This window comes from Brettanomyces bruxellensis, chromosome 6, assembly GCF_011074885.1.
Source record: "Brettanomyces bruxellensis chromosome 6, complete sequence".
Taxonomy (NCBI): domain Eukaryota; kingdom Fungi; phylum Ascomycota; class Pichiomycetes; order Pichiales; family Pichiaceae; genus Brettanomyces; species Brettanomyces bruxellensis.
Genome location: NC_054687.1, coordinates 1,354,709 through 1,380,600, shown reverse-complemented (window position 1 = coordinate 1,380,600; position 25,892 = coordinate 1,354,709). Strand labels below are relative to the sequence as shown.

The following is a 25,892-nucleotide window of genomic DNA, read 5'->3' as shown; positions in this document are numbered from 1 at the left end:
GTTCATGACATCCGCCGAATAGACATGTGTGTTCATGGCCGGAATTATGTTCCCTCTTTGGTGGTTCGAATGTTTTACAAGACATTCATTCCTCTGAATGCTTTGATGACCACTGAAAGAATTAATTGAACTCATTATCATCAATCGCAAATAATTTTAAAAATGAGGTCTATGTTTGTAGGCAGTATCCTATTTAACTAAACAGAATGGTATCAAAAATGGAGTGGTGTATTTCTGTTATCGCTCAGCCAAGCAGCATTTATTAATAATAATGAATTTGGTTGAACTTTAATTTTCAACCTAGAGTCATCACATAATCTTAAAAGGAATATCACCGATGATGTCAATATGATAGCCAATGTGTATGGCCTATCCGTGAAGGGGGGGTCGATACGCATTATGAGGGGTTTTCGGATCTCCCCACTGTTATATTTATGCTCTCCAGACTCGATGACTTGATACTTGCTCCACAAACTCCAATTAGTGGCGAAGCTTGGAATATTTTTTCAGGAACTATTAGATATGCATACGGCTTTGCAGTTTATCCTCATGTAGGGCCAAATGCTTTTAGCGATGTTATTGTTTCACCATCATTAATGACTGGAAACATAGATACCAAAAGTTATTGGAATTTCACAAATTGGATTTATCTATTTTCTCCAACCAGAGCAAATACTTCAGTAAATATGCATGCTGTTGATAAAAGAGGAGATATTGACTCGCATATCGAGGGTGTTACATTTTTCTACTCACTTCCGAGGAATGTGGATGATTATGACATCAAATATCGTCATTGAAAAAGCTACTATTGCTAGTTATTTGGGTTATTTGTTATGCAAATTAGTAATATATAGTTTATTATCTAAAAGTTTATTATCCTTATGCTCAGTTCTGATACAGGAGTACAGAAAGAGAACAAGGCGTTGTGAAGTCTTCTTATCCTACCATCTATTAAAATTTTTTGTGTGATACTAATGGAGTGCAAACATACATTATGATGTTGTGTAAATTAAGTTTTGAATAACGCATACTAAAGAACACCTTACAATGTTAAACTTTGAAATGTTTCTCCATTATTGATAATTGTGTAAGTATATAGCGGTTAAACCGGTGAACAATTGGAAACCGTTATCTGCTATCCAAATACGTATGAGTTGAGAATCTGAAATCTTGGTTTTCGAAAATAAATTCAGGGTATGCCAGAATTGAGCCCATCAACATATGTTTTTTTTTTTCGTGATACCTCTAATAATCATCTGAATACAATTCTGGAGTTGGCCTCAATTGGATTTTAGAGTATGGCGTAAATACAAGAAGCTATTGTCGAAATCTATTGTCTCCATGCAAAATGGACCGCCGCAGCCGTATGCCGTACGAATTTTCTTTTTTTCTGATAGCGGTGACTTCTTCTAATCCACACATATAAAGATTAGAGAATTCCTTGAATTGTGTGAATTGAGTGATCAATAAATTTGTAGTTGTAGTAAATGTCTGGGTGAACTAGAACATTAATATATTGTTGTCAATAAGAATGATCAAATTACCAGAAGATATAGATGTTTCGAACAAGAAACCTCGAGGTAGGGAAAAACTGTATTTAGTGATAATAACAATTGTTATCACCCTTCTAACCACGATCGTAATTGCTGGAAATTATCTATATCAGAAGATTGATCCTAATGATGGAGGAGAAATTTGTCCGATCATCGATAAAATTGCACCTAAGGAGAGCGACGGTCTCAGATCGACAGATTTCATATTTGATGAGAGTTATAAAAAGAAATCATTAGAAGCATGGACAAAAGCTATTCAAATACCGAGCATCTCATATGATGATATGGGAGAAGTGGGGGAAGATTCTAGATGGAACGTGTTTAAATGTTTCGATTCATATTTTAACAGCACCTTCCCAAAAGTTAGCTCAAGATTTGATCTTATTCATGTGAATACATATGGTCTTGTTTATATACTCAACGGCACAGATAAGACAAAAAAGCCATTACTGCTCACAGCTCATACTGATGTGGTTCCTGTTCCAGAGAACACCATTTCGCGCTGGACTTATCCTCCATTTGAGGGACATTTTGACGGTGAGTATGTTTGGGGAAGAGGTGCCGAAGATTGCAAGAATTCATTGGTGGCCATATTTGAAAGTCTTGAGTTACTACTTGGCCAGGGATTTACCCCAAAGAGAACTATTGTATTAGGAATAGGTTTTGATGAAGAAATCTCTGGTCATCATGGTGCTTATCATATTGGACAGTACTTATTGAATAGATTTGGTCCTGATTCTATCTACCTCTTGCTTGATGAGGGTGGAAATATATCAGAAGATGTTTATGGGTCCTCCTTTGCCTTACCAGCTACTGGAGAAAAAGGATATGTCGATGTCTTCATCAAGCTTGCCACAACAGGAGGCCATTCTTCTATTCCTCCTTCGCATACATCGATTGGTATTATGGCCAAAATCATCGATGCAATTGAAGACAAGCCTTATGAGCCACAGCTTATAGAGGAGAATCCGTACTATAAGATGTTGCAATGTGCTGCAGAGCACAGTGAGAATATGGACCCAAAGCTTAGAAAGAACATTAGAAGTATGCACTTGGAGTCATCTAAAAAAAAGGTTATAAAAGCTATCGCTGAGAACATCTCCAGTAAATACTTTATTTCTACTTCTCAGGCAGTAGACATTATACATGGAGGGCTTAAGATCAATGCCCTACCTGAAGAGGTTGTCACAGAGGTGAACCATAGAATTATTTATGGTTCTTCCATTGGGCAAATCCAGGAAAAAGTCCTCAGAGCAGTTAGACCCGTTGCCAAGAGATTTGGTCTCTCTATAGATGCATTTGGTGTCAGGATGGAGTTTGGAGATTCAACCCCTCTGGGGAAAGTTACTTTGACTACCTATGATGGTCTACAAACGGCACCAGTGACACCTATAGAAAATAACCCTACATGGAAGCTCCTTTCTGGTACTATCAGGCATGTTTTCGAGGATTCAAAATCAGCATTTAATGTTAATCAAAAGCCAATATTTGTCGCTCCATCTATAATGTCGGGAAACACGGATACCCGCCACTATTGGAACTTGACCAAGAACATCTACCGTTTCAATCCTATCCGGGGAGACTATTCGTACAACATACATGCGATTGATGAAAGAGTCCACCTAGATGCGCACCTTGAGACTGTGGCATTCTTCTATGATTTTGTTAGGAATGCCGATCAAATCAGGTAAAATAATTTGGACTGACAGTCGTCGACGCAAGAACTTTTCTCTAGTCACGTAAGATTACTATTGATTTCCCAGGATCCGATGCATTTCATATTTTTAGGCTTATAATAATCTAATAATGAATGAGGCGCCCCGATAAAGGCATTATGGTATTCTTCTCTTTGGCCAATCGGGAGATAAAGTGAATTGTATAAAGTAAAAGCCATAGTTGGTCAGCGTGGTAAAAAAATTAAAATGGCCGAGGAGGCAAAGAACAATAAACATGAATGGAAAATAATTTTAGACTGTTCCCGGATCTGCCGAAGGAATTTGGCAGATGCCCATCAGGAAAGTGTCCACAAACTCTTGTTTTACTTTCGTTCATATCTAGAAAGAAGCCACTATTTTTTTTTTAATATGGTCTTATTCTATATAAATAACGCTCTCTTGTTTACCTACAAGCCTAGCTGATTCAGAAGGGTAAACTGTACCTTCTCGTATACTTGTGTAGAGTGATACGGAATTAACCGTCCGAAAAAAAAGTGTGGCGGGTACGGCAATAGAATATTCACTATTTTAATGCGAAATTTTCAATAAAGGATTCAGGGAAAAAAATGTCGACAACTGAAATCGTTATGAAGATTTTGCAATGCTTCTTTATCATTATTTTGTTGCTATTTGAATGTTATTTGAAAAATATGGCAATCCTTGATAGGTGATGCCACATCTAAGATTTGTGGCTAATATACCTAGTTTATTTCTTATATATATATACAGAAGTATTGACACATCTGTAATATCATGAAGTGTAACGTTCGCTTACAAAGCCAAGATACCTTAAGGATATAAGCAGTAATGACCCAATTCGATAGCGAAGAAGAAAGCAAAAGAGAAAGCATTAAATCTGGAGCTAACGTGAAGGAGAAGACGGAAGTTGGTGATAGCATCTTAGAGAATGCTTCGAGAGAGAAGGAAGTAGACTTGGATTTAGAAAATTTATCAAATAATGGGAAGCCTATAATCAATAGGGATGTGGATAAAGCCATGGAAATAGCAGTGGAAATTGATAGTATCTCTTTAAATGAGAAGCAGGATAAAAAGCTTTATTGGAAGGTGAATCTTTATTTGCTTCCTCTGATTTGTTTTCTATATGCCTGTCAGTATATGGACAAAGTCACATCCTCTTACGCTGCCATAATGGGAATCAGAACTTATTATAATATGCATGGAGATATGTATTCATGGCTAGGAACTGCTTTTTACCTTGGTTACTTGTTCTTTGTCTTTCCTGCAACCCTACTTTTACAGAAATATTCTCTTTCGAAAGTGACATCGCTTTTCATTGTTCTATGGGGTGCACTTCTTTGCCTCCATGCAGTTCCAAAAAGCTACGCGGGCTTAATCACTTTAAGGGTTCTTTTGGGTATTTGCGAATCTATTATTACCCCCGCAATGGTTATCATTACGAGTCAGTGGTATAAAAGGGAAGAGCAAATGTTTGTCACGGCCATTTGGTTTTCTTGTAATGGTCTAGGAACAATTATGGGGGGTGCCATTGCGTACGGTTTAGCCATACATACTAATTCATATTCTATTACTTCATGGAAAATTCTTTTTATTGTGACGGGTCTCATGACTATTGTCGTTGGAATTGCCTTCTATCTTCATATGCCGGACGATCCTTCTAAGGCTTGGTTTTTGTCTAAAGAAGAGAAACAACGTGTTGTTCTTCGTATACGAAGTAACGAGCAAGGCTTTGGAAATCCTCATTTCAAGAAATCACAATTCGAGGAGGCTTTGAAAGACTTGCAAACCTGGATGTTCGTTGTTTTATCATTTGCTGCTCAAGTTCCAAATGGTGGTATGACCAATTTTGGTAGCATATTGCTAAATGAAGACTTTGGATATTCATCAGAAGAATCATTACTTATGAATCTCCCAAGTGGTGCCATTGATATAGTTGGCTGTATCGGTCTTGCTGCTTTTAATAAGAGATTCCCAAGACTTCTTATTGCTGTTTTTGCACTTGCTATCACACTAATGGGTGCCTGCTTATTAGCCTTTGCATCATCAAACAGCGCTAAATTAGCGGGTTATTATATTTATAATTTCCTACCAATTACAATGATATGTTCTCTTTCTTGTTTTGCTTCAAATACTGCTGGACACACGAAAAAAATTACGACTAACTCACTCTATTTGATTGCATACTGCGTTGGAAACTTAGTTGGACCCCAAACATTTATATCCTCGCAGGCACCAGATTATTCTGGTGGAAAGATCAGTATTGTTGTTTGTTTGTGTGCTGCATTGCTTCTCACAATAGGTATTTACTTTATCTATTGGAACAGAAATCGTCGGAGAGATGCCGGCAAAAATTCCAGTGATGTTCTGACTAGTGTTTCCATCATGAAAAACCGTCAATTTGCCGATTTGACTGATAAAGAGAACCCATATTTCAGATATAGTTTATAAGTACCCTTTACGACTGATTTTTTTGCTTTGTCAATGTACTATACCCTATTTTTTGACTGTGAAGATGTTGTGTTTTATTATATGTTCGAAAATGATCCCATAATATAATCATGCTTGGAGTCAAGGTGTAACGTTTTGTAATGAAAAGTTTCCTCAAAGCACTTATTAGTGTAATTGTAGATCTTAAGTATTTATTATTGCTTGTTTATTTTTCAAATTTAAAGAGGATACATGAATTGAGTGCACTGTGCAAGTATTGTTTGTTCATTTCTGTACATGTTGCAATATTTGTTTCAGGGAGTTTACAATTGCATCTCCGTATGTTTTCCCTTACTTGTACTTGACAGATCTACAATATATACATATATATATATTCCTTGAGGTTCCGCGTTATAACTTGTATTGATCTTTTTAGAAATTTGAATCATACTCTTCCACGTTTCTCAATAGAGTATAAAAGAATGCGACTGACTCAATATGTGAATCAAGGTCGACTCTTTCATCTATTGCATGCCAATTTTTTGAGCATTGACCTCTGAATGGAGAGAACCTGTAAATATTATCAGTGAGATTCCAGAAATACTTTGTATCGGTATTAGCACTCATCACGGATGGTGCTACCGTGACTTCCTTTCCAATACTAGGATCTGCATCTGGGTATATGGCAAAATCTTCGTAAATATATTTCAATGAGCCAGCAAATATATTCCAAGAATCGCCACTGGCAGGACTTTTTGGTGCTGGAACCAAATTAACATCCGTAGAAAGGGTGAATTCCCCTATCGGAATGTCAGAAAATCCTGACGACTTAATACTATCATAATCATTAATTGCAAGTTCATACTTTTTAGCAATGATTTTTGCATTTTCCAGAACAGTTTGTTTAACTTCTTCAAGAGAAGAATCATAACCAACACGATGATTGATTTTCATAATCACTTTCTCTGGCAAAGCGTTGATTTTAATACCAGCATCAAAGATATCTATGGCTTGGGAAGTAGAGACAAGATACCTGGTCATGATATCTTTGTCTAATGTGTCCAAGACCATTTTTTTTGCCCGAGGACTGTAATCCATTCCTCTTATACTATTCCGTAACAAAGGATCCATATCTTTTCCTTTGGTTGCCATACACTGAAGTTGAACATAAAATGGATTTTTGGTCGTTAGTCTAAGTTCATATGGTTTTGACTCTATAAGTGTGGCAAGTTCAGACATAATCCCAATAGCGGTATGTCTAGGAGGAATAGAAGCATGACCACCTGTTGTAGCTAATTCGATAGTAATATCAATGTATCCTTTTTCACCAGTAGATGGAAGAGCTAGTCTTGCACCGTACATATCTTGAACACCCATACCACCCTCATCTGAAATGAAAAATATGGAATCTTTACCATATCTTTTAAGAAGATAAGCATTAATCAACTTTGCACCTCGTGTGCCTTCAATCTCTTCATCAAATCCCAACCCTATTATAATAGTTCTCTTTGGAGTAAATCCTTGAGAGAGTAAATGGTCCACAGCCTCCATCATAGATATAAAATGATCCTTGTCATCTGCAGCACCTCTTCCCCATAGATATTGTCCATCAAAATGACCTTCAAATGGAGGATATTTCCATCTTAATACAGTCTCGGGGGGAACCGGAACGACATCTTGATGTGCAGTAAGTAAAATCGGTTTTAATTCTTTATTCTTGCCATGAATAATAAATATTAAAGCATGTGTGTTTATATGTATTAATTCTGATTTTGAGATGATATGGGGGAAGGATTTCTTAATAAAGCTTTCCATCTTGTAGAAAATATCAAATTTGTGATCATCTCCATTTTCTGGATAATTGTCATATGTCATGGATGGTATTCTTACTGCATTACCCCAAACTTCAACTGAATGATTTTTGTATTTGGATGTTCGAAAATAATCCAACTCAGAGAATTGTTCACTTTTGCTAGGAATCATCTTTTCTGTGACTGGGCAGATATTATTTTTGTCATCATAAAGTTCCCTGAGTAGCGACAAAGAGTCTGGCTCTCTATTGTATAGTTTTGTACTAGCTATACATAATACAGCTGTAATGATGGTTGCCGTTAAAGTACTTATAAGGACTTTCAGATTGAATCTGCTCTGCTTCATTTCAGAAGTTTTCTCTTCTTCATACATTGGAATCATACTGTCAAGTATTTCTGCTGAAGATACAATCTGTATTTTTCTTTGAATCAGCAACCAGCTTGCTAAATTTTGAATATTGAAAACGATGAGTTCTTGAACAACAAGATTAGAAAACTCTAAAGGAGACCCTTTTTAAGTTAATCATCTTTTCTTCGGTAGATGTTCTATTAGCAAAAGAATATTTGATTCCTTTGACACAGAAAAATGTAAAATGGAACTTGCGCTTATTTTCATAGTTGAGAGGATCAAAATTGTAATGATAAGAAGAAGAAGGCTGTTAGTGCTTTGATCAATTTAAACAAAAATTTGTTAAAACCAGTCTACCTCCGGAACGGATATTCCATATTTGGAAGTTACGCCAAAAGTTTCAGATCCAATCTTGAAAAACAAAAACGAATCTCTAAAATATTTTCCTCTATCTTCCGATCTACCAACACGATAGCATTTGTGTAGGAAAAAGATTCATGTTCGGGAAACATCGGAGCTTTTTCCCCTCTTTTCCAAGTGCATATTTTTCATAGCATTAAATGACCGATGGAAAAAGATGTAACTGAATTCGATATAAGCCCGCCGAAGCAAAAAAAAAAAAGCAAAAGAAGTCGAGAAAGGGAATTTCTGTACCCCCTGTTTTAATTACAATGCCGTTGAACTAGTAAGTTAGTATATGCACATCTATTTCAAGGTGGCATTGCCCATGAAGAACGCAAATGCCTAAAACAAATGTGCATCGCTGACGGCACAAAACAATTCCAGATTTGGAATATGCGATTCTCATGAGATGGCGGTTATTTATATCGAGAGAAGATACAATAATAAAATTAAATTAGTTGTTTTAATTGTATTATTATGTCTCCATACTATTCATTCTAATCAGTTTTATCCTTCTTTTTTTTGATAAGAAATTGTGGCCTAGTCATGATTCGAATTTTTTTGTATTATTACCATTGACCATTGTTTCACTATCTCCCTCCTCTTTTTTCGAGCTGAATCGGTGCGCCGCGTAGTTCTCCTTTGCTTATCGCATTGTTTATCAAATTTGGCGGACAACATCATTCTAATCCCTCAATATGATTACCCCTTATTCTTATTCTTTTTTTCACTTTCATTTTATTCCTTTTACAGAATACTGTAAGTTGAGACGTTCTTGAATATATACGAGTCTTTAAATTCAATATAAATACCAACATGCATTCGAGGTTCAACACGAAAAATCAGGGAGGGAGGGAGATATCATAGGCGATCATAGGAAGACCAACGATTTTTGTTATTTGGAACTCTTGATTAAAGTTATTCTTAACTTAACAGGATGTCTTCCTCAGATATTGAAAAAGGAGAGTTGGATGATAAAGATGCCAATGTCTCTAAAATTGAACCTGTCAACTCTTTCACAAGGGATAACATTGGCAAAAAAAATCTTATTACTACCTTCACATCCCCTACTGGTAGGGTGATCAGTGTTACAGGGGATGTCGACGAAGCAATGAAAATTGCAATAGACATCGATGATATCACTTATGATAAAAGCCAGGACAAGAAACTCTTCAGGAAGGTTAATTTGTATCTCCTTCCCTTGATTTGCATTCTTTATTCTTGCCAATTTATGGACAAAGTTAGTACCTCTTACGCAGCCGTTATGGGATTCCGTGATGCTTTCAATATGGTTGGCGATATGTACTCTTGGTGTGGAACTGCCTTCTATCTTGGGTATTTATTCTTTGAATTTCCTGCAAATACGCTTATTCAACGTTTCCCTCTTGCTAAGGTCACTGCAGCATTCATCATGCTTTGGGGTATGATTTTATGTCTACACTCCGCTTGCAAGTCATATGCCGCAATTATTGTGTTGCGTGTCATCCTCGGAATCTTAGAATCTGCAGTTACTCCAGCAATGGTCATCATAACAGGGCAATGGTATAGAAAAGAGGAGCAAATGTTTATTACATCTATTTGGTTCTCTTTCAATGGCCTAGGCACCATTATGGGTGGTGCCATTGCATATGGTTTAGCATCGCGTAGTGAATCATACAGTATCGCTTCGTGGAAAATACTCTTTATTGTGACTGGTTTAATGACTCTGTTTGTCGGAGTTTGTTTCCTTTTCCACATTCCAGACGACCCCTCAAAGGCTTGGTTCCTAAACGATCAAGAAAAGAAGTTAATTGTTTTGCGGATAAAAAATAACCAGCAAGGCTTTGGAAATAAGCATTTCAAACTGAATCAGTTCAAGGAAGCACTCACAGATGTGCAGACCTGGTTATTCTTTGCATTCGCTTTGGCATCAAACATCCCTAACGGATCCTTGACTAACTTTGGAAGTATTCTTCTAAATACTGATTTTGGATATAGTTCAGAGGATTCATTATTAATGAACATGCCTTGCGGAGCAGTTGAATTGGTTGGATGTATGGCTCTTGCTTACTTTAGTCAGAAGCATTCCCGTTTGCTCATATCTTTGATTTCTATGATTATAGCGTTAATATGCGCATGCCTATTATCTTTCGCCGGAAGTAAGACTGCTCGTCTTGTCGGTTATTATGTCCAGTTCGTTTATCCAGTGACTATGATCTGCTCTCTATCTTGCTTCTCGTCTAATACAGCTGGTCACACAAAGAAGATTACCACCAACGCCATATATTTGATAGGATATTGTGTTGGAAATCTTATTGGTCCCCAAACTTTTATTGCAAAGCAAGCTCCTTCATACACAGGTGGAAAAATTAGTATTGTCGTGTGTGATTGCATTTCGTTGATTATCATCTGTTTGAACTATTTGGTTTATTGGAACAGAAATAGAGTTAGGAATAAAAACAAAGAGGTTGACGAAGCTCAGGCATCCGTTGCTCACCTCGAGAATTATCAATTTGCGGATATGACGGATAAGGAAAATCCATACTTCAGGTATTGTCTATGAAAGGATGCAATTACAGGCGCTGGAACGTTAACCACATCAAGGAAGTGTATTCATTGGTGGTCATTGCTGTAAACAATTGCTTGAAATTGATAGGATTTGTTTTGTATCAACTTTATAATCAATCAATCAATAAAATATGATATTTTTAATTGGGTTTCTGGAAGCGGTCTTTTTGCTTTGAGCTTCAATAATTTCGGTAATTTTTTGAATGTATATTTCTGCAAAGAGCGCTATTCAGCATGGTCTTTACCTTTCCTTATAATTTTGAAGGAGCTAGCTCTTATGTGAGAACTTGGTAGCATATATTTGAAGAAAGAAAAGAATAAAAAAACATCAAGAAAAGGAGCATTAAGTTTACAACATTTGGAGTTACTTTAGACGGCGGACAAGAATTCAACGTAATCAATAACTCGTTCAAGTTGTGTCGCTACAGGTGTTCCATGTCAGACACCTTCAGAATCCAGCGTAAAATACTTTAAAACCATCAAAGTCCAATTATTTTCAATTGGAATAAGTTAAAAACACTTTCCCCAAGTATTAGATACTAAAATGATATATATATATATATATTCATTAAAATGACATTTAGATGAGGTTTATTGTTCTTTCCAAGGATTCTATCTTTTATGGCTTTATTTGGAAAGATGAGAGCACCTGTACACTTAAATTACATTGAAATTTCAAATTTTCATTTACTTCTATTTTCCTGCTTTCCTTCTTTTTTGTCCTGTTGAAAATTATCAGCAATTTGATTTTATATCTCTCAAGGTACCATGCGAAGTTGCAGCGACAGTATTACCAAGTCTCTTTAAAATCTGTGTTGAAATATTTCTATGAATAGAAAAAAGTTATTATACCAAGCATATATTCCAATCCAACTTATTGATAATATTCTGAGATCTATCAAAAGTATCCCCGTTTGGGTTAAGTTTCCAGAACTCCTGAATGATAGACCATATTTTGGCTAGATTTTCATTCTTCCAAATTTTATACATCTCTAGGTACATCACCTCAATAATTATGCGGTCTCTTTTCTCACAAGCAGCTGCACCAACCACTAAAAGAGGAAATGTTAATTTACGAACAAAATCCGGTATTATTAACTGACGCATGTCTCTGTAGCAATGGACCATTAGTCTCTTAACGTTCAACGCCTTGAGTGGTGACTCCTTTAGTTTTATTTCCAAGAAAAGTTCCATAGCAATTTGCAATACCCTGAAAAACGTCAGATAATATTCCCTTCTTTCAGGTTCCCGAATTGTTCTTAATGCTATTATACGAGGCATCGTGTTGTGAAGACGCAGCACCAATCTGTCTGTATGTACTTTGACCCAATCATGAAATATTAATCGCATATCTTCATAGCGTCTATATCTTTGAGATTTTGTAAACTCCAGGAGATTCAATCCCTTTATATCTTCCATTTCATGACTCAACGCTATCCAAGTATCGTCTAATGCATTTATCTTAATGACAAATTGATCGTAAAGAGTATTTATTTCACCCATACGAAAAAATAGCCCAATACAGCACCCCATCAACGGATCAATAATATCGATCATTTCACCAGAATTTAAATCATCCTGGACCTCGAAATCGTCTGCTTCTAATGTATGGTCCATCTTTTCAAAATTGAAGTTGATTATTTTCTTATACTTTGATAAAGGGAATAAAGTTCCGACTTTTTGATCATCAGTAACCCTGACAACTTTCAAAACATCGTTGTAAAAAAAGCAATTAAGAACCCAAAGACCCACTGGACTATCTTTCACGTTCTCGAAAAATGTTTCCAATCCAACCTTATGAAGTGTATGATAAAGATCCTCAAAGTTCTCCTTCCATCTTGTAATATCTCCAACGGATGACGCTGCAAACATAAGGCAGCTAAGTCCAACAACAAGTGAGATTAGGTTATATCTATCCAAGCTCGGAAGTTCCTCCTCAATATACTTTTGCATGTCATTGCATAATTTTTTTGACTTCTTCAGAAAATTAAGTGCTTTCGCTTTTTGGTTTCCATTTTTCAGGACAAGTAGTCCCCACCCAGAAACCGCATAAAAAACTGCCTCATTTTGATACGCTAATGGAAGAAAAAGATCAAAACTTCGATTATATTTATCCGAATCAGAAGCGAAGTATCTAAAGTTCATTAAAAAAGAGCGAGCACTTAGGTCCATGTCAAAATGTTCATTCTTGTTATCCCTTCCCACTAACAAGGACAGCTCTTGAAGATTTTTGTGAAATGTCCTCTCAAATGTACCATTCCCGGGTTGCCCATCTATTTTTCCTAATTCTATCGACGTTGAATCCGGTGGAGTATTTACATGCTTTCGTGGGGAAGGATGCAATATAGATTCAATTATATTTTTGATATCAATAAAATTGTCGTCTGCACCAGCATTTAATGAACCTTTGAAAAAATCTGCCTCGAATGAAAATCCTCCAGAATGTATGTTATCCAAGTTGAAAGTAGTTTGTGAGTTCTGATCTCTTGAAATTTCTGTATCTTGTTTCGAGATATCCATCAAAGATTCACCAGTTTTCGCCATATCAGCCTTTCTTTTTGGGGGACTCATTCCCACATTTTCCAACTTCCAATCTTGTACACTTTTATTGAATTTCTTTCCAGAAGATATCTTTCTTTTTTTTCTCTTGGGCTTATTATCATTGTTTTCACACTTGGAAGATGTTGCCACCAAATTTCCAGTTTTTTGGCTGACAGTGGCATTATCTCCAGACTTAAATTCATTTAATAAAGATGAATTCCTGACATCAAATGAACTTCTTGTGTTTCTACGCCGTGCAAACACAAACTTCTTGTACACACATGGAGTATGTCGTTTGGCACACCATCCACAACATGGCTTCTGCTGGTCACACTTTTTTTTCCTCTTTTTACAAGTCTCACATCCACCATGTGACCTTGAAGACTTTATAGGAATAAATCTAAGCATACTTCATATGTTGTTTTTTAGATTCATGCTAAGTATTTGTACTTAATCTTACTCAAAAGAAGTGCATCATCATCAAAATTGTAAGACAATATTATTTATCTTCGTAAGATCAGTTCGCGCACGAAATTGCGATACTAGTTCAAAAAATAGCGATAATTTAATGAATTCGCTCTTTATCATTAATTGTTTTTTGTTTTTTTTGAAAAGCATTTTTCTTGTTGTTTGGATAATAATACAATAAATAGAGACTGATTTGATAGTAATCGGGGCGGTTTTAAATATGGTAGTGAAACCTTTTTGCACAAGCCCATCTTTTATATTTTTGAAATTCCATGGCTTTGCATATTAATTTCCAATATGTGAATAATCAAGTATATTCTTGCAGGTCGGTGACTACACAAGTTTTTGGTACATGTTTCACGTGAAGATATATAGTTGTACTTTGCGATTTTACTCTACCACAAATGCCGCTAAGCTAATCGTATGGGGAAGATAAAATGTGATAATAAAAAATTATTCAGTCTTTATTTGAGAATATTAAATTGGAAGGAAAGTGGTACAACTCCTAGATCTCTACTTTTCACTGAATACATTCAAATTTGCGAAGATAATTCCAGCAAGAGAGCACAAACTATATTTCATCAAGCGCAAACCTCCCCCACTATCGAGGGCATGTTTACTTTCCCCAGTTACATCTGCATACTCATATTGTAAGGAACTTCAAATAATATTAAATACAGAAACAAAGAACTTCTCCCAAACGAAAACACTTGGAAGAAACGCCTGGATGTTCACATAGCATGTAAAGAAGAAAGTTCAGGTAGAAAAAGGGTATAGTGGTATGGTATTTCAATAATGGAATTTGGTATTGATGGACCTATTGTGTTTAAACTATTAACGTAAGCAATCCAATTACGAAGACAGTAATTGTATCTGGTGTGTACATTGCACCAGCTCCGACAAATTCAGAAGCTGATGGAATAACACTTTCGGGAGCAACGGTAGCAGATGTTGAAATTGTTTCCGGTTGAATGGACGTTCCAACGGTCGAAGGAGGGCTTGTGGCTTCTATTCCATTTGATGAAGTCTCAACACTTGAGGAAAATGTATTAGTCGTCACAACTGGCGTAAATGTCTCTCCAGAGGAGCTAGTGACAGAATATGATGTCACCGTTGAGGTATGTGTGAATGTTGTCTTAGACGTACCCGTTTCAATAGATCTATATCCGGCACCGGAAACTGAAGTTTCTGCAGCTGGTGAAGATCCTAAAACGGATGTTGTTTCCAATGTGACGATCGTACTAGTTGGCACAATTGTCTCAAAAGCAGTACATTTGTTTACAGTACATGTTGTGGTTGTAATCAAGGTAGAGCAAGGAACTGTAACTGTGGTGAAAAATGTGGTTGTTTCTTCTAATTGGGCCGTGCGGAATATCGCTGCAACACCTCTACTGGAAGTTGATATTGATCCACTCTCACCCGAACCTGATTCAATCGGCGATGTTTCACCAGATTTGGATGGTGTCTCAACTCCCGTTGTCGAAATTGGCAAAGTTTCGGTTGAGAATGAAGTGGATTCGTTTCCACTTGAACTGAAAAGAGCCGACAAGGTTCCAATGATTGTGTATGGACTCTCTGTAGTTTCACTTCCAGATATGGTAGATGGAACTTCACTTGATGTTGAATGAACAATTGAACCAGTAGAAGACTCCGCCAAAGAAGATGTCTCAGTTGAGGTACTTGATGTTGAGGTAGAAGTCTCAGTCGAGGTACCTGATGTTGAAGGAACACTCGAAGCTTCAGTTGAAGTACTTGATGTTGAGGGAACACTCGAAGCTTCAGTTGAGGTACTTGATGTTGAAGGAACACTTGATGTCGATGTAGAAGTCTCAGTCGAGGTACTTGATGTTGAGAGAACACTCGAAGCTTCAGTTGAAGTACTTGATGTTGAAGGAACACTTGATGTCGAGGTAGAAGTCTCAGTCGAGGTACTTGATGTTGAAGGAACACTTGATGTCGAGGTAGAAGTCTCAGTCGAGGTACTTGATGTCGAGGTAGAAGTCTCAGTGGAAGGACTTGATGTTGAAGGAACACTTGATGTCGAGGTAGAAGTCTCAGTGGAAGTACTTGATGTTGAAGGGACACTTGATGTCGAGGTAGAAGTCTCAGTCGAGGTACTTGATGTCGAGGTAGAAGTCTCAGTGGAAGTACTTGATGTTGAAGGAACACTTGATGTCGAGGTAGAAGTCTCAGTCGAGGTACTTGATGTTGAAGGAACACTTGATGTCGAGGTAGAAGTCTCAGTGGAAGTACTTGATGTTGATGGAACACTTGATGTCGAGGTACTTGATGTCGAAGGAACACTCGAAGATTTGGTGGATTTTGTAGAAGAACTAGAAGTTGTCTTCGTTGAACTGCTCGAAGTTGATGTTTTGCTTGAAGATGTTGAGGTTGATTTGGATGTTGTTGTAGACTTAGAGGTTGACTTAGAAGTAGAGGTGGTCTTAGAAGTAGAGGTTGACTTTGTTTTGCTGGAAGTAGAAGTAGATGACGTGCTTTCTGAACCGGCCGGCCAACAGTATTCAGGAAAATCTCCCTGTATGTTTCCCTGATTATCTTCACTGCAAGTAAACGAATAATCGTAAGAAGATTTATATTTCCATGTTGCCTTATCACTTGTCGAAGTATCAGTGCCCGAGAACCAGTCATATTGAATCTGGAATGACGGTGTACAGGTTAAAGTTCCGCTTTGTTCTCCATAAATCGGAAATGTTGCAGACCATTGACATGGGTTAATATCTGTAAGTACGTTTGAATTTCTTGAAAAAAGAACATCAGTGCCTCCATTTGGAGATTTAAGACCAATAATTTTTAATTCGCCCAAGTTAGAAAGGTCTGCGCACTGCTGGGCAACAAAATTAAGCGTAATGTTATAAATGTTATCACCTATCGATTTGACATCTGAAACAGTCGCATTGGCACAAGGATACTTATCTTGCTTGCATCTCGCTTGAAAATTTCCACCCAAGCATTCCGGCTCTACCGTCAAATCCCTTTTTTGAAAGTAAATGGGATTTATTGGAGAACTAGCAGTAAGAGTAACCAAAGAACTAATCAATAGCGACTTTAGTAACATTTTATGAACAACACAATTGGCTACCAATCAAATGGACTACGAATTTACAAAAATGACGGTCGGGTTCCAGTAAGAGTGTGTGTAAAAGACAACTATAACTCTTTATATAACCTTTTGTTTTACTGAGAAGAAGTACGGGCCGGATTATGATCGAACGTAAAGATTATCATGGATTGTGTGAATTTGAAGTTCCATACATTACTCGTTACAGCAGTAAGCGTCCAAAAATAGTAGGATGCTTAAGAATATGTTAGAATGGGGATCCCCCTCAATTCAGCATTGGTCCAACTTTGTGTATGTTGTTATGCAAGCAACAATTGGTTATTTTAGTTTACCAAAACAATTGTACTTTCAATAGGATTCGAGCAAGTTTAAAAAAGTAAAGGTCAGTACTTTTGAGCATGAACATACAATGAAGCACGTAGCATTGCTTATTGTAAATACATTTCAAAACGCTTCCATGAAATTTGAATGCTGAAATGTCTATATTTTTAATGCAGCTTCCCTTGAAAACTGCCGACCGACATCCTCGGTTAAATTATAATCTGCATTAAGAAGGGAGTTAGTGCCTGTCTGATCGCAATCAAATATTTTTCTTATTGTTAGATGAATTTCTTCGCCTTACTTTTAGTAACAATATCGAGCCCCTAACATTTCATTGTTTTAAGGTAACACATTCGCGGATTCCCGTACATTAACTACCAATTTGCACCTCCTTCCTTTTAATTACAGTTGGATACATTGTATTTTTGGAGAGAGAACGCACCCAATTTGGACAAATGCTTACAATAACATACTAGAGTTGTTATAGCATTATAATACTCAAAGAAATTTAGATCATGTCTAATAAAATTGCAATTTCAAGTGCGTTCAATAATATTGGAAAGCTTGACTTTTAGTTTGCTTGCAAACCTCGACACACTCTTAAGCTACAAAGGATTTATATCTAGCACCTCATTTTCCTTATTCATTTATCTTAAAATCATTATAATGTAGTTAGTGTGTGGGCGGACTGCATGTATGTAATTCAACTCAGAAATCATCTAGATAGATGAGTAAGGGCGGCTAAAAAATAAAGTGATGTTTTGGAGGGGGGAAAAAAAACGGATTCTTGAACTAACTGCATGTCCTCCTCCCTATTGTTGAATTTTTTTGTTCCATTACAAGCGCTTTTGCAGATTTGCAGAATTCATTTGATTGATTTGATGTCAAAGGTCATCCTACAGAAACCCATGATGTTAATTTGCATTTTACTTATAGTCGACCTTGAGAGATTTTAGTTAACTGTTGAGTTGTAAATTTTCTAAGCTTCAACAAATTGATGATAGGCATGGTAATTGCAACGGAATGTTGGTCGAAAGCATGGAATGTAAGAAAGGGGTATGAAAACAAAAGTAAGAATTTCGAAAAAAGTTTTCAGCACTCGGAATCTGGTTGGTGGACTGATGACAATGCATTTTTTAAATTCACCCGAAAGCTGACATCTAAGATTATCCAAAAGGAAAATGTGACAAGAAGTATTTTTTAGCCTTGCTTGCAAAGCAAAGGAAGTTGCATGTGAACTAAACGAAACCAAAAAATATTTCAAGTACAAAAGCAAAAAAGATTTTCTAAAAAATATTCTGATCGCCTTATTTTTTTTTTGACGTTCCTCTTTTCCAAATTTAAGCGATGATACTGTTGCGTCACAATCAAAATTTGGGGTATGCATCTTCATGCATAGTTAATTAATTTTTATTGTAATAAAGAAAGTAAATTCAGCGTTCTTGTTCGAATTAAATTTTCTTTCTACCAATGAAGAGAAAACTTTATTATATGGTTGCATCTTCAATGCCTAGAACTTAAAGAAAATAATAAATACTTCCTTCCGAATAAAGGTCATCCATTTTCTGTGTATCAAGGCACCTTCTGATAAACGTTTTTGATAAATTGGTATGGCTGAAGATCAGAGAAAATTTCCAAACGCGGAGATGTAAGTTGTAATGCATATATTCTCTAAAAATTTATTTCACGGATTTATGAGTTCTAAGAATAGCACTGCATCCGCACTCTAGAAGTGCTAGCAGTTTTTTTATTTAACAGGTCTGTGCTTCGCATGCATGCAAAAAAATATTTTTCCTAGTAATCTTGCATTTTGTAAGTCTTCATTCAAATTGGAGTACGTATGAATGCATATTCTAATTACTTTGTCTAGAATTTAATTGATATCACCAAAGTTGCATATAATCTCCTGACTAAAAAAGATAAACATCAAAAATAAAAAATAGTGTTTCGAGAATGAGGTAGCACCCTCTGCAGTGTAGACATCTATCTTGATCATTCGATCAACTATGATTTCTTGCGGCTCGCCTTTTTTGTGGTGTGTAAAGTTTACACTTCATGCCACTTCCCCGGTATAAAATTATGATCTTTTGAGTTTTTTGTTCCAATCGTAGTGCAACTTCAATTACCACATCACATAAAAGGAAAAATTTATATATTACTTTAATTTATGAACTATCACGCAGGTGCCTCGCAACTCTAAAGTTAAGCATTTCGATGTCCTAGCAACATAATCAAAAATGCTCTGCTGGACGATCGACGGGACTTTATTCATATTATTTTGATCAAACGTAGTCGTACATCGTCTTTTTTTTTTTCAATATTATCTATGTCTTTCCTGTATTTATCGACTTTATATTTAAAGGAAGTGATATGCTTTTACAAGAAGATGAAGCAGCTTTTACTTATATCCGCAAAAAAAAATATTTGTGGGTGAAAAGCCTTCTAACAATCTCATATTGGGGAATTTCGCATAGCAAAATCATCTGTACTGATTTGACTGGAACTATGATATGAAGTTAGGCATGTCCAAATATTTTCAGTAATAGTCTTAGTAATGCTACAAATATGATGATTGCATTTCTTTTAAGCTTAGTACGTTCGTATTATTTGTAGGCAGTTATTTGGGAATAAAATAAAATAATACCACTAGTAAAATACCTTGTGCGTTGTCTCATATAATAAAGTCGAGGGAAGGAAGATAAAGAACGAATCGCCTAAACAGTTGATTTTCTTTATTTTATCCATGAAATCGCGAAAAAAAAAAAATAAAAAAAAACAGAACGTGAAAAATCTATATAGATTAAGACAAAACACATTATAATATATCTCAAAAATCAATAGTTAAAAGAGCATTTATTTTCAAGGGTCAAGGCACAAACAATGAGTGCACTGGAAACGCCTCAGAAAGGTCAGGTATCTGTTTCCGAACAGTCGCATGTTTATCCGGTTAATCCAGAAAGTACAGAAATTCAAGAATCTAAGTTCATCCAAAACAACAAATATCTTAAAAATGAGCATCAGTTCACATATTACAATGTCCCAGGTGCAAATTATGCAGGGCCCTCGCAGCTGAAGAGATATCAGCTGGCTTTTGAGTCTGGAATTGGCGATGAAGTCGATTTTTGCTTAAATTCATTGATCGGTAACTCCTTCACACATGGGAAAGAAATTAATCTCAAGAAAGAGTATTCTTTTCTTACCGAGTACTTGATTTATTATTTAAATTGTCAGACATTTAACCCATGTGCAGAGAATAAAGATATGGACAAAAGTTTGGGCTCCGCCCTCATCCTACGAAACCTAGCTCAGGATATAGATAACTCCCAAGTCATCTCTATGAACATGCAAATAAGAGATGTGATACTTTCTATCCTCCAGAATCCAATAATCCTTCAGGATGAGTTTTCGGATCCACAATATGAGCAGTGCAAGGAGCTTCTAAGATATACTATGGATATAGTTGAGGCCATATCTTCTTACCTAGCCCCTGTTCCAGCGGAAGATCCATTGTTTATGTCTTTAATCTCGCTTTTGCGAACCGTGGAAGACAGATCAACAATCACAACTATTTTCAGATCCATGAGCAGAATGATGTATAACTCAAAGAAGGAAGGTGATGCACCAGATAGTATCGAGGATGATGTTTTAGACACTGTTGTTTCCTTCTTAGCACTTTCGATCGATTCACAAAACGATAGCGACGAGCTTATTCTAACCTCATTGGATTTTCTATATCAATTCATCCAGCACAGCCGTGTGGACCGTTTGCTGTCTTCCTTTGAAAGAGCACAGGTGTTGGGCACATTTTTGCCAAAATTGCTTGTCTTCAAGTTAGATTACAAAACAGAGCTTACACAGCCATTACCGATGCTACAACTTATCCAAAGAGTACATGATCCTATTCCGGATAACCCCCCTGTGTTTCCTGATGAGCTCATTGCCTCACTCAACCAATTGCCAGAACCAGACAGAGCTACTGCCTGGATCAGATGTGCGTTTGCTGCAGATTTGGGCGGTGACGTCACGCAGATCTCGTTATGGAGATGCTATGAAACACAATTTGCACCATTTATCGGTACCCAAAACTTGAAACTTCTGCCTGCCGTTGACTTCATCAAAAATGTCCAGCATGCCTTCCCTAGATCCTCGGCAATGGTTATCACTCTTGATAACGGGACAAAGAAGTTTATCATTAAGGGAATACGTCCAAGAGTGGCAGCTGTTGGTATAGAGCAGGGGAAGAACGATGCCCTTGTATCTGGTGCATCCATCACTAGTCGTGGAAATTGGGCGAAGTATAGCAAGATGAAAGATTCCATTCAAGAGCCTTACAAATTGTTCCAGTACAACGCTAACAGTCACTTGCAGCTTAATGAAATTAACACCTCTGCTAGCCTTCTTTTGAAGCAGATGGTTTGCAGTAAGAGTGGTCTAGATCTTTTTACTGGGCGAAAGGATGATCTCATCGACAAGCTTCTTCTGGTGCCCAACTTGCTTCCGTACATTTACGACGTTTTGAAGCGGTTGCCCTACTGATGAAGTGTGTTGATATATATATATATGTATACGTATGTATTCTTTTTTTTTGCTGTTATTGTACTTCTTCTAGTCTTTGTACTTGTCCGTAGGATTAATATCATTGATTGACAGCTCTTAGCCTATCAACGACTCCGCAGTTATGTTAGAGTACTGACATATACACCGTTATTTTTTACTTTTGCCTTGCTTTTCAAGCACTTTCTGCTGTTCAGCCAATTTCTGTCTCAAAACTTGATCCACTCTTTGCACCACCTGAACTTTCTCCTTGATCAAAGATGTCAACTTGGATGAGTCTTCTTTCAATTTGTCTAGCCTGCCTTGAAAAAATTCAAGCGCCTCGCCACAACTCTTTTCCACATAGTATCCAGTGCCAACATCTATAAGGAAATTGTCACTATCCTTGATCTTTCCGGGCACATATAACGAAGCCGTAAGAGGAACCATTATGTCCTGCTTTGGATTGGCATTCACCTTTTTCACATCAGAGTGGCATTCCTTATATTTCATCTGGGCCACCTTTAGCGCACTAAAGGAGTTGTGAAGATTTTCAAGCTCCTTGTTTATCTGTGCCTTGAATTGCAAAATCTGTTGTGGTTCGAGTTCCGTTAAATTTACTGAATATGGTTAGTATTTCATGCATCGACTTCATCGTCAACCTTTATGTTATCTCTCTCACACAATCGACTTACCTTTTTCCCCTGACATTATATTAATACAGCTCGTTTAATGTATTTATGTATTATTATGATTTTCTAAAACGAATTCGCCGTTATGATTGATGAAAAGTAAAGTTTAGCTTATCTTGAACAATTCGGTTCAAAATCTGAAAACCTTTTTTTTTTCATGCGCTTTTCTACCACCACTGATTTTGAATTTCTCGTTTATCTCAGTGCTTGCTTACTTATACTTTCAATACACACTTCTAACTTAAAAGTATAATAATGGCTTGAAGATGGTAGACGAGAGTGGCAAAAAAGATGAAGGTGATGGGAAGGGTTCGGCTTTACCATCCAGCACTGATACAAGTTCGTTTTCCAGTATTTTAGCCAATGTTGCTAAAATGCGGGCACAGGCTAGTGGTGATATTCAAAAGGGTGATTCAGCACAAAAAAGCCTAAATAGTATATCCGGTACAAAGCCGTTATCAGGTGTGCCATATAAATCCTTAAATGGAGTTAGCGATGTATCGCAATTTCGAACGGCTCGTCAAGTTCAGCATGATATAAATGCAAATATTAGATATGGGTCTCAGAAGAAGCCGAAACAAGTGATAATTAGGGGCCAGTCGGGAAAGAAATCGAATTACGAAACTACAAAACATACAAGACTCAGAAAGCATACATTCAGTTCTATTCAGGTTAACAAAACACAAAATGGTAATCCGTTACTCACATATTTAACCAGTGTCTCATACAAATTCAACGGTCAGATTCATGACGTCGACTACTTAGTGAACTCACGCTGCTTCGCCATCTTTTTGTCGGTAAAGTATCACAAGTTACATCCTGAATATATATACCATAAAATACAAAAGATTGGATATAATCCCTCCAACAAAGGAATGCTACGGTTAATGTTGGTTCTGGTTGATGTGGAAAGTTCGGATGACTCCATGCGGGAGTTGAATAAACTGTGCTTGCTTAATAATCTGACGTTAATTGCTGCCTGGTCTTTCGAACAGTGTGCAGACTATCTAACCGGTCTAAAACAATGTGAGATGAATACTGCGAAAACTCTGATTCAGGGAAGTTCAAAGCGAGATGATGACATAGATGACGATCTAAGCTATTATAAGCGTGTTGTAGAGATTTTAACCACGATAAAAGCAATTAACAAAACCGACGCTATCAATTTGGTTTCTCATTTTGGAAGTCTTAAAGAGCTTTGCCAAAAAGCAAATGAAGCAAATCTTCAAGAAATACCTGGAATGGGACAAAGGAAGATAAAGCAACTTTTAAAGGTCATTAACGATCCTTTTGTGTACAGGTAATTTCTATTTTATTCTGTGTGTTTATTCAGTTCACAATATTTTTAAATTATTAGGATAAAGGATTTCGCTAAAGGTATTTATTTTCTAAGCGATGCACCAAATTTGGGAGTTAAGTGTACGTAACTAAATCAACAACACGATGAAAGTGGTCATAATTGATTGCATTTATATTTGTATCCCGTTAATCTACCATTCAATAGTATACTAATGTATTAAAAAAAAATAAGTACAACGAATAAACTGTCGTGAAACAACACTCAATATGGAATATGTGAAACAGAGTTTGGGTTAAGTGAAGCGTTACATATCGAAAAACTTTTTAAAGTTCACTCGAGTCACCTTTCGCCTTTTGAGAGATTCAGAATCATTTAGAGAAGAGGATGATGAAGACGCACCTGTACTGCGTTTTGCTCTTTTTGTATACTTCCTTATATACGATTTCACCCCACGTACCCGATGCACTTGGGATCGCTTTAGCCAAGGAATAATACATTTATCTGCTATATCTGCTGTAGGGTCGTACATCTGATCTATTAGTCTATAATCTAACAACAATTGTTCATGCAATCCAGGAATTTGCACGAGATGGCGTTTTAACAAATATTGCAACTTAAGCGAGTCGGCAAGACCCGCGAAGCCAGCATTTGCAATAGATATAAACGAAGAGACATGACTTCCACCGTCTCCATTTGCACTCATCTCTAGATACTGAATTTGTGATGGAATCTCTGTCTTTTCATTGAAATAATCCAGACCTGGATTATCATTTAGAACGATGCATGACAATTTTTGCAGCTTTGAGGCCTTCATAGCCATAAAGATGCTCATTAACGAAGCGCTATCAATATTGCAGCCAGAAACATTGAGGAAGCAGAGCGAAGAGAGACTTGTCAAATAATGATAGGACTTAGACAGATCGATCCCGCTTAGATTAAGCAGGACCAAATAGTTAGGTGCAAGCAAACGATATCTATTCAAATCGTTGACAAGCGAAGGCATATGCACATTGGCATAGAGAGTTTCAAAGCGGTGACGGCGACTTAGACAATTCATTGTGATATATGACGTTCTATCTTCATTCGTACTTCGTGCTGATATGTGTGCTCTTAACGAGGGAATATGATGACAATAAAACGATGAGTTCGAGCCAAACTTCGAGTAAAAAATGCTAAACACAGCAGGAGTATCTCTTTCTGAGAGAAGAATATAATGCCACACCCTTTTCCAGATAGTCCAACTGTCCGAAACCGGGCATGTATCAATCAAATACGAAAGCCAGCGATTTGATTCACACGGTTTCAATTCATCATTCTGGTTCGAAAAAAGGGCTTCGACAAGTTTTCTAGCCGACCAGTCCTTAAGACTGTGGCACCTTTTTGGAAGCTCATGTTTGTAGTAAGGACAAATTGCTTCGTATCTATATGATTGGTTCAGGACATTGTCAGTAAATGCTATATCCTGGGCACCAATTCTGGTAAGATCAAATGGGCTGGCATTATTCCGAGGCGAAATCCGAGGTATACTCTTCCTCTTGGCCAAATTAAGGTGACCGTAAGCATTTCTTCTTTTATTGGTTCGCCGGCGTCTCTTTGATTTCCTGGGAGGCATTTATAGGTTTGTGCGACAAATCAAATATTTAGTGAAATGGTAGAGGAGCATGGCGGAGATGTAAAAAAAATAACAAACAAAAAAAAAACGAAACGGATACGGGAAAAAGAAGAGTAAGGACAATCGTCTTTTTCTGAGGACTGGCAGAAAAGAAAACGCTATTATTGATTGAAAACCGTCAATCGGCGAGAATTACAATTTTTATTGTTAAAATTTACGCGCTTGACGGACTAATAGTTCATGAGAACTAAACATTGACGATATTGCCGGAGAAAGCGAGGAGGAGGAAGGAAAAAAAAATGAGGTAAGCTGAAGGATAGAGAAAATGAATTCCCAGCCAATCGAGAATCCGCATGCGTTCTGAATAATGTAAAATAAAAAAAAAAATTACTTGAGATAGTTTTTCTCCCCTTCTCAATTTGTCACCAGATACATATATAGCGATTCATTCATAGATTCACGCTAGTGTATCCACATTTCCCATTTTACCACCTCTAGGTTTCGCCAGTTTTGCTGGGATTAGTTGAATTTATATTTGCTTTCGGGCTTTTTTTTTGGCGTAG

The 25,892-nt window shown here is 36.8% G+C and overlaps 10 protein-coding genes across 10 annotated transcripts; 5 read left to right on the top strand and 5 right to left on the bottom strand.

The window, feature by feature from the left end:
- Window positions 1–1,531: 1,531 nt before the first annotated feature.
- On the top strand, window positions 1,532–3,244 carry BRETT_004040 (uncharacterized protein; the record flags this gene model as incomplete). Its single annotated transcript, XM_041282539.1, has 1 exon — window positions 1,532–3,244. The coding sequence occupies one exon, from the start codon at window positions 1,532–1,534 to the stop codon at window positions 3,242–3,244; it is 1,713 nt and encodes a 570-aa protein (XP_041136378.1).
- An 831-nt stretch (window positions 3,245–4,075) lies between these two features.
- Window positions 4,076–5,695, top strand: BRETT_004039 (uncharacterized protein; the record flags this gene model as incomplete). The annotated part of the gene is made up of 1 exon (XM_041282538.1): window positions 4,076–5,695. The coding sequence occupies one exon, from the start codon at window positions 4,076–4,078 to the stop codon at window positions 5,693–5,695; it is 1,620 nt and encodes a 539-aa protein (XP_041136377.1).
- A 411-nt stretch (window positions 5,696–6,106) lies between these two features.
- Window positions 6,107–7,867, bottom strand: BRETT_004038 (uncharacterized protein; the record flags this gene model as incomplete). The annotated part of the gene is made up of 1 exon (XM_041282537.1): window positions 6,107–7,867. One exon carries the CDS (start codon window positions 7,865–7,867, stop codon window positions 6,107–6,109), a length of 1,761 nt encoding a protein of 586 aa, XP_041136376.1.
- Window positions 7,868–9,173: 1,306 nt separating this feature from the next.
- BRETT_004037 (uncharacterized protein) lies at window positions 9,174–10,778 on the top strand (the record flags this gene model as incomplete). The annotated part of the gene is made up of 1 exon (XM_041282536.1): window positions 9,174–10,778. One exon carries the CDS (start codon window positions 9,174–9,176, stop codon window positions 10,776–10,778), a length of 1,605 nt encoding a protein of 534 aa, XP_041136375.1.
- Window positions 10,779–11,629: 851 nt separating this feature from the next.
- Window positions 11,630–13,732, bottom strand: BRETT_004036 (uncharacterized protein; the record flags this gene model as incomplete). The annotated part of the gene is made up of 1 exon (XM_041282535.1): window positions 11,630–13,732. One exon carries the CDS (start codon window positions 13,730–13,732, stop codon window positions 11,630–11,632), a length of 2,103 nt encoding a protein of 700 aa, XP_041136374.1.
- Window positions 13,733–14,618: 886 nt separating this feature from the next.
- On the bottom strand, window positions 14,619–16,868 carry BRETT_004035 (uncharacterized protein; the record flags this gene model as incomplete). Its single annotated transcript, XM_041282534.1, has 1 exon — window positions 14,619–16,868. One exon carries the CDS (start codon window positions 16,866–16,868, stop codon window positions 14,619–14,621), a length of 2,250 nt encoding a protein of 749 aa, XP_041136373.1.
- Window positions 16,869–20,072: 3,204 nt separating this feature from the next.
- BRETT_004034 (uncharacterized protein) lies at window positions 20,073–21,728 on the top strand (the record flags this gene model as incomplete). Its single annotated transcript, XM_041282533.1, has 1 exon — window positions 20,073–21,728. The coding sequence occupies one exon, from the start codon at window positions 20,073–20,075 to the stop codon at window positions 21,726–21,728; it is 1,656 nt and encodes a 551-aa protein (XP_041136372.1).
- A 168-nt stretch (window positions 21,729–21,896) lies between these two features.
- Window positions 21,897–22,436, bottom strand: BRETT_004033 (uncharacterized protein; the record flags this gene model as incomplete). The annotated part of the gene is made up of 2 exons (XM_041282532.1): window positions 21,897–22,345; window positions 22,421–22,436. The coding sequence occupies 2 exons, from the start codon at window positions 22,434–22,436 to the stop codon at window positions 21,897–21,899; spliced, it is 465 nt and encodes a 154-aa protein (XP_041136371.1).
- A 247-nt stretch (window positions 22,437–22,683) lies between these two features.
- BRETT_004032 (uncharacterized protein) lies at window positions 22,684–23,721 on the top strand (the record flags this gene model as incomplete). Its single annotated transcript, XM_041282531.1, has 1 exon — window positions 22,684–23,721. The coding sequence occupies one exon, from the start codon at window positions 22,684–22,686 to the stop codon at window positions 23,719–23,721; it is 1,038 nt and encodes a 345-aa protein (XP_041136370.1).
- Window positions 23,722–24,021: 300 nt separating this feature from the next.
- BRETT_004031 (uncharacterized protein) lies at window positions 24,022–25,329 on the bottom strand (the record flags this gene model as incomplete). Its single annotated transcript, XM_041282530.1, has 1 exon — window positions 24,022–25,329. One exon carries the CDS (start codon window positions 25,327–25,329, stop codon window positions 24,022–24,024), a length of 1,308 nt encoding a protein of 435 aa, XP_041136369.1.
- Window positions 25,330–25,892: the final 563 nt, after the last annotated feature.